The sequence below is a fragment of the Fundulus heteroclitus genome, chromosome 2 (genome assembly GCF_011125445.2).
Source record: "Fundulus heteroclitus isolate FHET01 chromosome 2, MU-UCD_Fhet_4.1, whole genome shotgun sequence".
Classification (NCBI taxonomy): Eukaryota; Metazoa; Chordata; class Actinopteri; order Cyprinodontiformes; family Fundulidae; genus Fundulus; species Fundulus heteroclitus.
In genome coordinates, this window is record NC_046362.1 from 13,030,904 (window position 1) to 13,048,170 (window position 17,267).

The window sequence follows — 17,267 nt, forward strand, 5'->3', positions numbered from 1 at the left end:
GTGTGTCTGTGTGTATGCATTCTCTTCAAGCTTTCCACCAAGGGAACTGGGTCCTGCATTACTATCCCATGTCACTGGGACATGTTGGTAAACAGCAGTAAAAAGCAATTTGAAATTGGCTCAAGAAAGTTTATGAATGACTTAATTACTTTGAAATAGATAAAATGATTACGGTAGTTACATTTTTATTGTATAAGAGAACATGGTTCACTAAATTATCTTGGTAACATGTAATGTCCATGGTATTTTATTATGAGATATTATGTGCAGTAAGTTATTTGGGGTGTTTTTTGGATATTACTTAATGTCTTTAGTATTTTAAATGTATATTTTCTAAAGAGATGCCTACATTTAAATATGTTTAGCAGTTTAGAGCTGGTATTTTCTGGAGTTGCAACAATTATGTTCCCATTTTTAACACAAAAATATAATTCATAGAATATGGATATTTTTGTAACACCCATATTTTATGTATTTTAATGTGAGCCACTAGAATAAAACGAGTATCCCAATAATCGTTCACAGTTGTAATAAACATGTAAATAAAAGCAATAAAAGCATTTGATTTGGATATATTTATAGACATATACATATGGAATATAAATATAGATAATACATATGAATTTAATTTGAATATTATGACATCAAGAAAATGTTGCTTTATTATGAAGCACGATGTGGAATAATCTAAAAATATTGAAGTATGTGGAGTATCTATGTAAATATTAAATATTTAAACTAAAAACTAAACGGACACAGGTAGGCACATACAGGCAGTGTTTGCTAGAGATAATGTAAAGATATAGAGATGTATTACTAACGTATGTTTTGTCTAATTACTATATGTACCAAATAAATTGTATGTATGTATGTGTGTGTAGGGAGATAAATAACGCTTTTTAACATTTTAATAATAAACATATATATCTACATGTAGAAAATATGTTGAATAATATTTTAATAAACATTTCACAAGGAAATGTTTCTCTACTAAAACGTAAACATATTGCCACATGTCGGCAAAAAATAAATGTTTAAGTTTTAAATTAAAAACTACATCTAGTGTATGCTAAAAGAGAGGAACCCATCTTCTTTAATTCATTCGGATACATTGACATAATATATTGGTTTGAATACGTTTCAGTGCTATCAAGAAGTCACTGATGTTGTCTGACAGGTAAGGGTTAAATGGAATAAACTGGCTGCCGCCGCGTGGTGGGGGTGTGGGCGCGTCCATTCACGCACACACGCACGCACGCCCTCGCCCTACGCAACAGGAGGCAGACACAAACATCCCGGGTTGTTTCTCACGGGTTCTTTACGTCTCGCAGTTAGCAGGAACGCGGAGCGGCCGAAGACGTCTGCAGACCAACTCAAAGTGAGTCCTTTTCGTGTTTGTTTAGTTCAAGTGACGCTAGAAAACTCCGGCCTGGAGTATCAGGCATTACTTTGTAAAGTAGTCGAAGCTACCCGGACTCTAGGCGTTTTGTTCTAATAACAGAGAGCCACTAAATTTACATTGGAATGAGATCAATAAAACTTCTGGCACCATCGTAAGGTTTATTGAGTGACTTTAAAGTAATCTTTGAATAGTTTTGACGGTGTGAAAAGACTATTCACTTCTTCAGACTCTGGCAGACGTGAACCGATGGGGATGCATCCTGGCTGCCTCTCGCCCTCAGTTCCATCTGTTTCAAAGAAGTAGCTCAGAAATCTGCGCCTCGTATCACCTTTGTTATTACATCTATAACAAGTGACCTCATCGGTTTCGTTGGTTGAATACTGGAAATGTGTACCGTCATCAAACATTAACCAGACCTCTGTGGGACTTTTTGCTCAGGTTGGCACATGTTGAGTTGTAGGCAGTGGCGTAACGCTGAAATCTGGGGGCTGTGGGTGTCCTGTCCTAGTGCCCATAAGAATTTTTTTTGTTTGTTTATGTTTAGGGGTTTTATTTCTCAGTTTTGTCATTTTAGCCAAGTGTAGCGGCATCTATCATCTGAACTCATGAGACTTTATAAGCTACTGGCTCCCTAGTAATAAATATAGACATTTATTTAAAAAGAAAAAAAAAATGGAATTTTCAACAAAATATAAAAGCAAAAATGTATGTCATGTAGTTATTTGTATTTAAAACTAAGAAAAATGCTATTCCTACTGCTGCTATAACAGTGTAATATATTGATTATTATTGTGAAATAAGGGTGTCTAATATATTCACATGTAAATCTGGGCAAAAAACAGACTTTGAACTCTAAATGTGACTGTTGTACAGTACAGTGTAATATGTTTTTTTCCCTTCTTCTACTCCGTATACAGTAATAGATGTTATTAGCTAGCAGGTTAGTCGGGCTATCTGCTCTTGTAGCCAGCATGCTGTCAACTAGATAAATAGTTTTAAAACAGCATTACCTCTGTAGGAGTGGTAGTTAATTTAGTTTTCTCACCATTGCTTTTATTTCCGCAGCTTCAAATATTTTCAGGCAAAGAAAAAGTGTAGAATCCTTTTTTCAGCCAGCTAAGTGGCACTGCAACAAGTTGAGGAGAGGCAGCGCTAAGTTACAGCCAGAGACATTTTTTTTGTTTGTTTCTTTGTTTGGGGGTCTTTTGCCCTTCATCCTTTTAAAATGATTTTAATCCCTGGGATGGGAATGAGGAATATGGGGTCATCCCCAGGATTTTTTGACATTTTAATGGTAAATATCATCTGAGTCAAAAGTTAAAATTTTAATATTTTAACTTTTCCAGGTATTTCTTTTTAACATATGCATATATGAACATTGATATGTATAGTTGAATATCAGATGGGATATTTTCCCACAATAAATTGTATGTAATGTGCATTTTCTGTAATGTTTATGTAATGTGCATAATTATAATGGTAATAATTATCAATGTGTCAGTGTTAGGCTGAAATCGTGGAATTGGAATTGTCAAAAAAATGCATGGCTATAATAAATGTAAAGTCAAAGATTTAAACGTGAGCCCAAACAACCCATCGTGAAGGCCTGCCAGCTTAATCACACGTTATTACCAGCCATTGGAATTCTCTTTTCCATGCTGGATCAATGCCAGATTTCTGTTTCTTTGAGTCCTCAAACTGCTTTGGACATTAGCTTTTCAGCAGAAACGACGTCTTTGTTGATGACTGATGGAATTGGCTGTAGCAGGCCAGCCATTTTGCTCCTTGCCATTAGTGGCATCAACAATGTGACTGTCATCCGATTTTTGCTTTGCGTCTGCCGGCAAGAAAGCCACGATATGACACGTGCGTTTGTTGACATTCCCGCACTTTGAAGCAGACACAATTGTGGAAACCTTTACCTTTGTGTGGCCGGATGGGGTCAAAGGTTGAAAAAAAGCAAGAACACTCAGCGCATGCCCAATAATCCACATAAAAAAACACACGGAAAGAGAGCCCAGATGTCAGCCAGTGAGCTTTGCATAAAAGCTTGGACATAATTAACCTAGATATGCACAAGAGTTGTAACTCAAAATAACAAATGTCCATAGCGCTGATTCAAGGTACTCCCACAAATGGGTTCAAAATCACATGCTTGCATGTCATTTTTTTAAAAAACTATTGGTATTCCTTGACACCTGTAAGGGTTACTCATTTAAATACCTTTTTGTGTGTGTCTCAAGCACAGGATTTACTTGAAAATGGGCACACACGTGCTTGTATAGGGTTTTTCCTTCAGAACAAACTTATTTTCTTGTGATATAGATTCAGCAAGGAGTCTGATACATCCCTGAGAAATTTTGATTGACACTGACATGATATCATCACTCAGTTGCTGCAGACTTCTCAGCTGAACACCAATGATCCCAACCTTGTCTTTGAACTTATCCCAAACGAGTTCTTCTGAAGTGACCTGAGGTAACCATGCATGCCACCGGGGTACGGTAAACCAGGCTAAGATGACCTGAACTTCATGACCTGGGGCGTTATCCAGCTGGCAGTAGCTAGCAGAAGATCTGTCAATTAAGGTTATAAAGGAACGGACACTGCCAGCTGTGACATGTTAACGATGGTCATCTGGAATAAGGGACCCAAAGTATGCCTGGACAATGTCCACCTCCATCGGTTTGAACCATTTATACAAGGCACGATGGATTCATGCTTTCATGTCGTTAATGCAAAAAAATTCTCATTAGACCAGTTGACATTTTCGGTTTCAGTCAGCCTGAGTGAACTGTAGCCTTGTTTTCATGTTCTTAGCTGAGAGGAATGGCACCCGATGAGTCTTCTGTTGTGGTAACCCATCCAGGTTTGACGTGGCACGTCTTCAGAGATGGTACTCTGCATACCTTTGGTTTAAGGAGTGTTTTTTTTTTTGAGTTGCCATTGTTTCCTATGATTTTGAACCTTTGACCCTGTCACGCCTGTGTGATATCCTTGTCCTCACAAACGCTTCTGACTGCATACGTTTCTATTTTCTGGGTCATTCTCCATTGATAGACTGGCGACCTGTCCAGGGTGTACCCCTCCTCTCAGTAAATGATCGTTGGAGACAGGCACGTATAGACAGTGGTTGGGTGGATCATCTTCTATAAACCTGAGAGCTGGTTGTGTGCCAAAATCCCAGTAGCTTAGCAGTTTTTTGAACTACTCCACCAAGTCCACCTTGTTTACCAAGTGTGCTTACCTAAAGGCATAACCCAACTTTGTTTGAACCAGTTTTCTAATCCCACATGTTTCTAGACAAGTGTTTTTTTTTTCGGTTTGTAATTCTGTACCTTTGTCAATTTAGTCATGTTGGATCTGACTTTTTTGTATTATGGAAACCAAATGCCTGTCACAGCAGGATATTTCAACAATGGGTTACCCTAAAGTCCCTTAAATGATCACTTAAATCATTTAAGGGACTTTAGGTTACCCTACATCAAAAAAAGCATCCAACTGCAAAACTATTGTGGAATCAGTTATTATGAACCTATTATTATTTCCGTGAGTCTTTCTTTCTGACATTTTTTTTTTTTTGCTTCACCACATTGCCCTGCCACTGTTTGTCACTATTAGCATCATGACCACTAAAAATATATATCAAGTGTGGCCATCGAGGACAGTGAAAGTCTGCCCACAGCCAATATACAGAATTTGGGGCCATGGCATTTGAAATTAAAATCCTACCAAATATTTCATTAAAACAATCCTTTGCTATTGCTATATTGCACACATATTTCTCTATTAGCTACATTAGAGTCAAAGGGTCTAAACTGAGATCAGAACCACAATGAATGGAAATAGGCAGCAGAATGTAACATTCAATTAAATTCTACCAGGGATTTTAGATTTTTTTGTTATGATTATCTCCATAATTCATTAAAAATTCTGAAATAAGATTATATACAATAGGTAAAAAGATGGTGAGAAACAATGGAATAACCATTTGGATTGATAAAGCGACAAATTGACTCAATTCCATTCCTAAATATGTAAATTTGAGGTTATTTTCAAGGTCTGCATGAAAAGCTCAAAGTGCCCGGCGTACAATCGTATCAGGAGACGGTGCTTATCACGTTCCTCTGCATCACGCTCTAGCTGCTGCTGCTGAAGCTGTGATCGCTTCTGTTTAAGACATGTAGTTACGCTAAATTAATGTATCTAACTCTGTGTTATTACTAAATGAATTTCCAAGCCTCGCTTTCAGGCTACACAACTTTGCCTTGGCTGCTTTCCACACGAAAATTTTCTTAACCACATCAGCACATCGTTGCAGTCGGAGAACCTTGCCCCCCCCCCCCCCCCCCCCCCCCATTGCTCTGCAACAGCCAAAATAAGAGAAGGGAGGCTCCTCATAAACACGGATTAGAAAACAGTGTTTTTTATATCAGGCTTCGGGTGATGCTTCCTATGTAACACCACTGGTAAGTAATGATTGGCCAGGTTTCCCCATTTGACCAAAAAAAAATTAGCAAAGGTGTCTGAATTTTTCAGTTTTCTACCTTAATTGCTTACTTTTCACCGGTTTCATCCACCCGCCTCTTCTACAACAGCCCTAATTGAAGGCTGGAGTTAAACCAACATTCCTTATATGGAACTTCTGGTTGCCTCACTCCTCTTAACATCATTCTGAGCAATATTCAGGTTAACAAACCCAATTATTACGCAAAAAAAAAAAAAAAGTTTTCGTTGTTGGCCTGTATTGTTATTGATTTTCACAGAATAAGGGAAGTCATTTGGTACCTAACCCCGGAGGGGAATTTACAGGTTTTTGTCATGCTGTTGCCATGGAAACGCTAACTGGGAAAGTCCCTTCCTCTTCACCTGCTGACTCAGTTGAAGCAAGGTCTAGCCAGAAGATATCCCGGGGGTTAGACAAGGTGAAACTTTTAGAGACGTAAAGATGAATCATCGCAGTCCACGTTCTCTAGTTTGCAAGTTGCCGCGGTTACTGATAAAGTTTACCTTTTTTAAAGTTGAACGAACAACAAAAGCTCTTCCTGGAAATGGAAATGACCCAAACAACAGGCTGCCGTCATTTTGTATTGAAGATTAAACGACATTATTTCAGCATTAAGGGCTTATAATGGTAGCAGAATAATTGATGCAGTTTTCTTTGCTTTTTGCTAGGTGAACGCACAGATGTGTAAATAGGTCATGTCTCCAGTATTAACAGGAGGGAGTGGAGGGAGGTTGCATCTTTGCGTGGGTTTTAGTATCTAGACGCCCTGCGCTGCCGCCGTAAATCCATGATGGCTCCGTCGCAGACATTTGTTGCCGTCTTCATCTCTCCTGACCAAGATTCGCGACCGGTTATCTGGCAGTTTCAGCTGAGATACTGTTCTGTTATTACTCCCCAAAGCCTGCACTGCGCCTTGGCAATAGCACCTTAAACTAAACCACACAGAAGGGAAAATTAAGCTGCAGAGGGAAAAAATTTATATCGGTAGGTCAAAGAGTTTGGAAAGTTCTGGTAACTCGTCCAGAGTTTTTTTTTTCATAGTAAGTCATTTCGGTGCTTCAAGCACAGTCGATGCACACAGCGTATAAAGATAGACTCCACCACAGTCTTTTCATTTCAGCAGCATTATACGGTGGTAGTTATGCAAGTTATAATAGGACTGTTGGCATTGGATTTTGAGTCTGCTTTCAATTTCACTTCAGAAGACTTTTAGTGTCCGCTTTGAAGAAGTCAGATGTGACGTGTCTTTAAAGTCAGTTTTAAAGGAAATCATAGCATTTTACTGCACGGGGCTATGTGTTGAATGACTGAGAAAAGAGAAGATTTTGGCAATGTTTTTTTTTGTTGTTTTTTTTTAAAAGAGGAATGCACATTGATTTTTTTTGTTGTTGTTTTTTAGGGGAGGTGTCACAAAAAAAACACTGAACTATTCTGTACGTATCACAGATATAATCATTTAGTCCAGGTTTAGGTTTTCCATTTTTTTGCGGGTTTTTTTTTTCTTATTTATTTCTAAGATGGTCCAAATGCCATGCTCAGCAGGGTAACTCAAAAACTACTTCCTGACTTACTTCAAAATGCCACTTCCAAACCTCTTTTTTTCACCACATTAAGGCACCTGCCTCCATCTAACCATATACTCTTCGTCTTCCTCACTCATGCCAATCTTTTTTCATTTCTTCTTTCACTCCATCTATAAATCTGTTCTTTGGTTTTCCTCTAGGCCTCCTGCCTGCAGCTCCAGCCCTATTCACCCTGTATGTATGTCCAGCCTATCTCAGTCTGGATTCTCTGGCTTTATCTCCAGCACATCTAACATGCACAGTTCCTCTGATCCTATCCATCCTCATCACTCCCAAAGAGAACCTCAACATCTTCATCTCTGCTACTTTCCTAACTGTACCTATTTTTGGTACTTTTGTGTGTTTATGTAGTAATAAATGTTAATTTCTTAATAAAATATCTATTTTTTTTTTCAATTTAACATATATATTTCTCTATATAATTTTGTGTGAATCTACAACTTAACCTTAGTAAATAATTTGTAAATTTTAATACACTGCCTGAATCTTCAGCACGTAAAACAAATTTTTACTGAAGCAACAGTTATCAAAGGCACAGAGTGAACGAGGAGAAAACGGGATTGAAGCTCTGTGTGAATCAAATTCAGGGAATTGTTTTAGTGCAACAGTTTCAGAGAACAAAAAAAAAAAACATTATTAAAAACATATTTTGGCCCGCTTTATAAATCAAGGCAGGATACATTTGCGATGAGGGAACAGAGAGACTGCTCTCTTTGCTCTGACTATAGGCGAATTTCAAGACACGGCTGCAGCAGCTGTCTATCTGGGTGAGACAGCGCTTGGAGAAGTTGGGAAGGTGTTCACATCAGCGCTAGCTGTTCTCCCAAGACAATAATTGCTTTCAAGGGAAGTCACCAGTAACAGAAGAAAGTTGTTAGATTTTTTTGCTAGTCGCTTTTTTTTAAAAAAGGTAGCTGGATTGGTCTGAAAAATCGGTAAATAATGCTGTGCTACTGTTTGGCATGGCAAATCGCCCACTCTTCCACTCCCACAGTGTCACAGTGATGCGTTTAGGTACCAAACCATGGTATTGTTCGATTTTACATGAATCGCTACTCTGTAGTAGCGACGGAATTCGATCGGTACCTATGAAAGTATCAAATTCGGTACTCATCCCTAGTCCTTTTGCTCTGAACTGTTGACCCTTAGTATCAAAAATTCTCCACCTTCTTTATCTTTAGTTCCTGTAACTTGACGGCTCCACTGAGGCCCGTCTCATTCACATGCATACATCCTGTCTCTCTGCTCCTAACCCTCAGTCCTCTCCTATCCAGGACAAACCTCCTGCTCTGGATTTTGCTCCACCTGTTCTCTGCTCTCGCAATAGATCACAGTATCATCTGCAAACATCATAGATCATAGAGATTCCTGTTTAACTCAGTCTGTCAGGCACACCACCATCACCATAGCCAATGAAGCGAAGGGTCTCAGAACTTAGGTCCAAACATAAATAGTCATGAAGGTGGGCATGGTACGGATAAAGAAATGCTAACTTTAGCATTGGTGGCAGCTAAAGATTAGCGGCATTCTCCCAGAGCCGAAAATCATTCATATTACCACTCAGTCACCATTTCTTTTTTTCTACAAGATATTTTAGCTTTCTTTAAAGCTTTTGTAACCAAACCCATTTGATCATCCTGATAAAATGTCTTTATCTGTTGACTTTGTCAACACAGCAGGATAAATCCTAAGCACAGAGCACTCACCCTCATATCCAGGACTCAGAACAATAGTTTAGACTTAATGATAAAGTCCTGGGTTGAAAGGCAACTAGGAAGCGCTTTGTGAGATTTTGTTATAGCGAGATCTCGTTACACCCCTGCTAGTTATTTAAGACAATATAATTAGCAACAAGAAAACATCTGCAAATCTCATAGTCAGCAAATATGTAAGTCAAAGCACATGTTGTTTTGTCTTCATCATGGCCTGCTTATGTGTGCCCAGATCCCAGATCAGGGAAACAGCTTTAACAAAAAACAGTTTCTTCTCATCAGCATATCGTTCTCAAAATGCATTACAATTTTTTTTATCAACTTTGGATTCCTTGGCTAACTGAAGTCCTAGTGAGGATCTTAGAATAAACACGAGAAACTGAAAAGGAACGGTTTGCTGAGCAACTTCTAAGAGTGTCACGACGTTATACCCAGCTTTCCCTGTTGTTCTTACTCTTAGGAGGACATGTTTCAAACATTTTGATAATCATTCATCTTCTAAAAGATGGGGAAATGCAATAAGTAGAGCTGAGATGTTGCTTGAACCTGTTTTTGTGTGAACAGAGCTTAGTCAGCAGACAATATCATAACTAAGCCTTTTTTAATCCGCATTGGTACTCAACATCTAGACAACAATCTCCTTTGAGGATTATCTACTTTGCAGGCGTATCTGCTGAGTGGTTTGGGCTTTGCAATGTGTTCGCTTTTGTAAACAGGAAGCCGTCTTAGTATTTACTGCCCATTAAGTTCATTTCATGGACGTTCTGTATTAGTGATATTAATTCAGCTGTGTTGCAAAATGATGTGTCCTTCACTCCACGATGCCGGTCAGGCAATCTGGATCAGGGACATTTGGAGGAACAGCTGGCTGTGCTTGTATTTAGTGTATTTAAATTTGATGTCTAATTAACTGGTGCTCTTGTCTTGTTCCCATCAGCAAACCTCTCGGGGGTCAAAATCCCATGAGTCCAACTTGTCATGGTAGATTAAACAGAGAGCCGGGTGATTATTCAAAAGGACTGTGTTATTATTTAACAGCAAAAAAAATTGCAAGAATTTGGACGTATAATGATGATGCATGCATTGATTCATTGGTTTATTTTACAAAGACAAATCTAAAAAAGTGTGTAGCGTCCATTTATTGTCCTCTGTCCCAGTGGGATATCAGAAGCCCCCCAAAAGGTTTTCTTCCAGGATTTGCTCTGCATTTCGCTCCATCCGTCTTCCCATCAATTCTGACCCTGCTGACATGATGCTGCCACCACCGGGCTTACCTCTGAAGATTGTGTGTCCAGGCTGACGCATTTCCTGCCACACATGGTGTTTATAGAAATAAAAAAAAAACGATTTTTCATCGTATTTACTGTGTCTCCTCCGTGCCTTGCGGCTTTCTTCTGGCCGATCTTCTATTTTCGGGCGATGAATAAAACAGCATTCTCTGAGATGATGGTAACTCAGGATATTTATTTACAACCTAACCGAACTTTAAACATCTTCACACCTTTATCTTTAAGTTGTTTATTTCTGGTTGTTGGTTTTCAGGTTGCTGTTGGTTTCCTGATGTTTAAAAAAACAACAACCAGCCAAAAACCTCTGTAGCCTTCGCAGAACAGCCGGACGTGTGCAGAGATTAAATGACGCACGCATAGACCGAGGTCTAGTCTATGCGTAGCAGGATGTCTGGGAAAACCGCATAAAAAAAAGTTTTTATGCGGTTATACCTTTCAGCCACACATAAACGCCGTTATACTTCCCGTAAAAAGATGGATATTGATGTCCGGCGCATCACGGTCTGCGAGGAACTTTGTCTCGCTGCGTCGCACACGTGCGACCATTGTTTATACACTTGGCCATACGGTGGAGTTAAAAACAAATTTAGTCTGAGAGGGGCAGATTTTTAACATTGCTTCAGACACTTTTTGTTTGTATTTTTTATTTTTTTTACAAGATTGAACCTTCAAGCACCAGGATTCATTCCTAACAGGAAGTGGTGGTTGTTTTGAGGGATTCTGATTGGCTGACATAAGTTTTAGTTTTGCGGTACACTGCCCCCAATGTATCTGGCGTTTAAAAAAAAAAAAAAATGCTCAGTGGCGTATTTCTGCGGGTTGGTGTGGATGAAAACTTTTCTAAAAAAAAACTCTTGTGTGTATGGTATTATTTTTAAAAATGGTGTAGGAGAGACATTCGTTTTTAAAAAAAACAAAAAACTGCTATGTGTGGACTAGGCCTAAAGGCCGTTGTTTCCACTGGATTTTATCAAAGGGTGTCAGAGCCACGCGTCAGATTTAGCGGTCCACATCTCTTCCTCCTTCCATGTCACATGTATGCGTTTCTCTGTGTAAAATCACAAAATGATAAAAAAAAGTTGAAGAGGTTTGAATGTATTTGGTTTTGTTTTTTTGCAAGGCAGTGTGTTTTATCCGTTGGACGATGGACAAAAAGATTTAAAAAAGGCAGTGCAGCGCAGACATTCGTCTTGGCGGCTGAACAGGAAAAGAAAGCGTAGCAGAAAGAAGACGTGGCCGACAGATAATCGTCTCTCTCTTTTTTTTCATGCAGTTTTGTGTTCTTGTAAAAACCAGCTTTATTGATCACCCTTCACATCTGTCTGGTTTCATCGATAACGATCCCTTTAAACGCATCATGTGACTCTGACTAAATAGGATGGGTTTACATTGAGGAGAAAGATGTTTGTTGTCATTTCCTGAAACTATTTTTTTTTTTTCAATATTGACTCAAGATCTGATAGTGATGATTTGTTTCTTCTAAAGTGTGGTGCGGACGTTTAGAAAGCTTAGAAGTAGATTAAAACGACTTCTACTATTCTCATAACCTCTAGGAAGCTTGTGTTGAAGAAGTATATTGAATATCTGTTGGTATGGATGCTTTCTTTTTTTGCTGTTGCAGTAGTGTATTTGTTTCTTTAAATGGACTTAATCATACACTATAGTAGGCCCAGACTCTGAATCTGGAGATTTTGAGTGGAACTGAAGGGGGAGAAGGAAGCAGCTTGTAATCTGAACCACGGGGAGTTGTCTTCTCTGGATATTTTCAGACTCCTCAAATAACCACAATGGACGGGTGTATTTTTGCTCCCTCCAGGGTATGAAAACATCTTGTAAGCGCGTATATTTTCTTTGGGCTTTGTGAAGTTCAAAGTGAATCCTGCTGCCTTGATGAGTTTTAAGAAAAACATATATTGTGTGCGTGTTGCTGGGTCGGCCCCACACGTGCGCTCTCGCCGCTTTAAGATATGGAGTCCCTGGATGAAGTCACTTTAACGAGGAGGAAGAGCGACTTAAAACGTCGGCCACAGTTTAAGATGCAGGGTCAGGTTTGCATCAGCGTGGCGGCGTGTGTTTATACGTTTTCCATCGCCCCACATGTACCATTGAATGTGGCTGCGCTTAAAATAGGCCATAAAACAATGTTTGCAGCCCAAACTGTTGTTGCTAGTAAACACGGTGGTAAAGTCGCTCGGTTTCTCTGATGCCATGAAAATAGAAACACTGCCAACCCAATTGTTCTGTCAGACTTCTCACTTTAACCACGCTGTCTTTCCTTTAATGCTTCAGAGAGGCATTGTTTCCTTTTCTTGGTGAAATGTGCCGTTCTGATGGTGAGCAAGACAGTTTTTACCGCTGTGTGGTAACAGATTTGTGATTCGCTGGCAGAAGTGTGAACGAGAGGACGTTTAGCACTTTTGTGAATGAATGCAGGACTTTTATGGACTCGTCAGAATTCTTGAAAAGTATGGACTGTTGTGAGTGGTTTTTTTTTTTTTTTACATTTCTAGGTTTTTGCTAAATCACATCTGGATTTTAATATTTTATCCATGAGTGGTTTTGTTTTTGACTTGCTAACACATTCAGAAATTTGAAAAAGGACAGCGTTGTAACTTTTTCAGACTTTAAATAACTTTAGAATCCAGTTGAGCTGGACCTGTGGCCTTTAAACTTATAGGGACGGCTAAAATACAGCATACATACAACACATTAACAGTGCAGTTATTTTTAATTATTTAAAAAAAATCAAACCAAGGTACTAACATTATTTGAGCAACAGCTGCAAATATTTATTTCATAAGCTTTATTCAGCAAATCAAAGAGGTTATATTTTGAAGTAGCTGGTCTAAGCTGCCCTGTGGCACTGTACCATAGATGCTGTTCATGTTGTCTTGAGCCTACATATAGGACTACTAGTTAATCAGTTGTTGGTGAATATTTTGTACTTGAATGTCCAAAATGCTGAATAAACTGGAAAAACATGTCTAGAAAATTGACTCTTAAAAAAGTACGGAAGTTTGTAATGAAAATACTTGAGGCCTGTGAATGAGGCCAGTGTTTTGAAGACTGTCGCTGTGTTTAGTAAGGTATCCAGCTGTGCAGATTTAGCTGTGACCTTGCTCCACAGCTCTCTCCCATGGAGGTAAGACTAAATGAATGTTTTTGTCTCTTTTTTTTTTTTTTTTTACTCAGACTCCCGTCTCTCTGCAAGGCAAACCAGCTGAATCCCAACCATGGGGAAAGGATGCATCACAGTCACCAAGTACTTTTTATTCCTGTTCAACCTGCTCTTTTTTGTAAGTAGTTCTTCACCCGAAATTTTTTTTTTGTCAGTAACTTAATTATTTGTAACTTGATGGTTGATTTACCTAAGATAGACATAGGTAAGGCAGTCCTCTGTTTGTACCCAGAAATCAGAACGTCAAAGCTCTGGATCGGAAAAATCAGACGCTGTAAAAGCTGTACCACTGCTGAACAGATAACACTACCTGTGCTAATCTGTAGTGTTGCATCCACCTGGGTTGGGCTTAGGGTCTGAAGCTGACAGGTTTACCATGAGCGCCTCTTAGGGATGATTGGAAGCACAAACAGTGAAACAGGATTTTATTCTTATGCGCTTTGGTTTTCTTTTGAACCTTTAAAGCACTTTAAAATTTAGTAAATTAATTCAGCATTTTCTCTCTTTATTTCATCCCTAAAAACTGAACGCTAACGTTTTTGATGGTTTTTAGGCCAATCAACAACCAGGATCCAGTATTTAGTGCGCTTTGTTTTTATCTCAGTAAAAATCAGATCAACGTTAAAGACATGGGCTTTGAATTGAAATGTGCCTGACCAGTTTCCCATCCCCATGTAAAGCTGCCTATATTACTGATTTTAGACAATTCTGATTTAATTTAATTTTAACAACTATAACGTTAAAATATATGCAGAGCGTTAAAAAAATATTTTTGCAGCCTCCCTGACATGGTGGGTCACTCGTTATATCAGGAGCAGAGATGCTGTCCTGGTGTGTATTTGTGTGAAAGCAGCCTCATACAAAGGCTGACATTTTACCAATTTTTATAGCAAAGACCAAAATGATTACAGAGTTTAGGTTTCAACTGTATCTTACAGTTAAGCCCAAAACTAATTTTACTCCTGGTAGATTTAGATTTCACATTGTTTTCATTCAGTCTAAAGGTTTGTACCTGACAAGAAATGAGAGTGACATCTCTCAGAAGATAATAAAAAAAAATATGGAAAAGGAGTACATGTTGAAACAAAGATTTGGTGAGTTTTTCTTCCTATTTCCATTAAAAATGGCGTATCTTCTCAATCACCAACAGGAAATTATATCTCTGCTATTTTGAGAATGTATCTTGGGTGATGAGTTTCAAGTCTTTGAGGCTGGAAGGCCTCTTGCCATCACCCTAATCTTTAGCTTCCTCCACAGATTATCTTTCAGATTAAAAACAGAAATCTGGCTGGGTCGCTTAAAATTTAGTGGTGAAAATGAAAGTTTATTTTTAATCTACGTCGGCCTGGGGTATGAAAAATGTTTAGCTTATCTGTATATTAAGCTGCTAAAACCTTTTACAGGGCTACAATACAAAGCGTTTTAGGTCTTAGCATAACTGTTTGCCATGGAAGCTGCACAGTGAAGGAGAAGAAGGATTTACCATGGGTGGTGTGGACAGCACAGGGGATTGTGGGATGCCGTCTGCAAGATCTGGACTCAGTTTATGCTGTACGAGTCCAGAGAAGGGCCAGACGCTTTGTCACAGATCCCACTCAAAGGAAATTTCACCACGGTAACACGTGGTGACAATAAAAGATTCTTGATTCTTGAAGATCTTATAATTAACGTAGCTAGCATTACCGACGGCAGCAGTCTCTATATGTAATGTCAGCTAATTGGTAGCATAAGGTTCTATTTTACAGTTAAGCCCAAAATTACTCATAGGTAGTGATTGTAGATCCTTGCCTTTAAATTTGAGATTTACGAAAGACTACCAACATTTACAAGTCTAGCACATTTCATGAGAGACAGATGTTTCTAACAGTCTCGCTCTATGACTGGCCTACTACCGGTTAGGGCCCATTAAGATCAAAATCACCAGTTTAAGATCACCAGCTGATGTCTCAGCCTAAATGGGGATAATCTTGTCATCCCTTCATTTTCTTTTGGATTCAAAAGGAATTCCTCTAAACCTCGGCTCAGTGTGTTACCGTCCTTACAAAGAACTTTGGTATCGGACTTTAAAAGCCTGATCGATGCATCTCCGCTAACCTGGAAAGCTACATTGCCTTCATAGCTACATTGCCTTTTCATTTGCATGGTTATCCCTATTCAAATTCTAATGCCGATTAGAGGAGATACGTAAGGAAATGCTGCCTGAAGAACGAGACTTCACAGATCAGTCGGGTCTGAGTAACAGCAGATGGTTCCAGTTTGTTTCCTCTTCTCTTCCCCTCACCCTGGCCTTAAAGTCCAGTCACTGGCTTCTGAAACTGACTCCGCGAGTATGTCCAGACCTTTCCCGTGAGTCTGCGCCTATAAACCTGTCACAGACCTTTTGAAGTCAACTAGGGTCTAATAGGAAGCGTGTGTGTCTGTGTCAAGTGTTTGTCCATGTGGACAAATTATGCACGGTGAGGCCAAGAGAAGCCAGGAAGTGGTGGGCTAATGATGGCCGCCGGGTGCTCTCAGCAGTCTCCCTAAAAGAACAGCTCCTAAGCAGGGCACTAATTACTTTGGTGAGGCTGCAGAGGGGGCAATTATAAACGCAGGAAGCTGAAGAATCAACAGAGCCTCTTATTGAAGATTTTGGTCCCCGCAGCAGTACCCCACAACTTCTAAACAAAGGCTTACTTCAATACCCTCACAGTCAGACCTTTAAAACCTCAGTTAGAGTTAAATTTAATTATTCAGAGAGTCTGAAATAATCATAAACTAACAATGCTGAATTTGTTACCCAACACTGGGGGTTTAATCGTGAGAAACCCCAGCAGAGGCGCTTTCTGCAGTGTTGCTATGACAGAGAGAGAGAGAGAGAGAGAGAGAGAGAGAGAGAGAGAGAGGAGTTAAGACCTGATAACTTCCAGATGGGACAGAAAAAAAAAAAGCAGAAATGTTTGTATGACTTGTGGTCCCTGAATATTTCCTCTTTCTCCTTTGCAGATCTTTGGAGCGGTGATCATGGGCTTTGGACTGTGGGTGCTGCTCGATAAGGAGAGCTTCATAGCTGTCCTGCGTAAGTCCTGACGCTCTCAGACGCACCTGCCGCCTTGCCAACACGTCCAGTTGTCATAACACTCAGCATATTCTTGCTTTCTTTCTTTATGCACTTTATGCACTGCAACAGAAACTGGAAAATGTGGCAAATGACTGAAAGCTGTGTCCGCTTTGCCTTTTTTTTATGGAGGTCCCATAAACATTCCCACGGAAAATCAATGGGATGTTGGCTTTGTTGTGAAAATGTGACTCACTGAGCGAAGGCTACCCTGTAGACATACACACACACACACACACATGCAACAGGAGACACATCTGTGTTGGAGTAGGTTAGTCAGTGGGAGGTGATGCTCTTGATTCTCATCTCAGGTTGGAAAGTCTGACTTTTATTTCCTCCGCAGGGTTAGTTAGTCTGCCCACCTGGCAGGGGAGAGGGGGCACAGATGTAATTTCCATCTGCAACTGATGCTATCACCTTGTCTGGTCGCGTCAATACCTTTAAATGAAGACGCACGACTTCCAAAGAGCATAGTGGTGGAGTATACGTAGATGATCAG

The 17,267-nt window shown here is 39.4% G+C and overlaps 1 protein-coding gene across 1 annotated transcript in view; it reads left to right on the forward strand.

The window, feature by feature from the left end:
- The first annotated feature begins 1,269 nt into the window (after nt 1-1,269).
- The window catches only part of cd82b (CD82 molecule b), a 33,688-nt gene continuing 17,690 nt past the window's right edge, over nt 1,270-17,267 (forward strand). Inside the window, exons 1-3 of the mRNA XM_036148122.1 lie at nt 1,270-1,378; nt 13,686-13,789; nt 16,657-16,729. Of these exons, the coding sequence (XP_036004015.1) occupies nt 13,727-13,789; nt 16,657-16,729 (136 nt within the window). The 5' untranslated portion in view covers nt 1,270-1,378; nt 13,686-13,726. The remainder of the gene's footprint in view (nt 1,379-13,685; nt 13,790-16,656; nt 16,730-17,267) is intronic.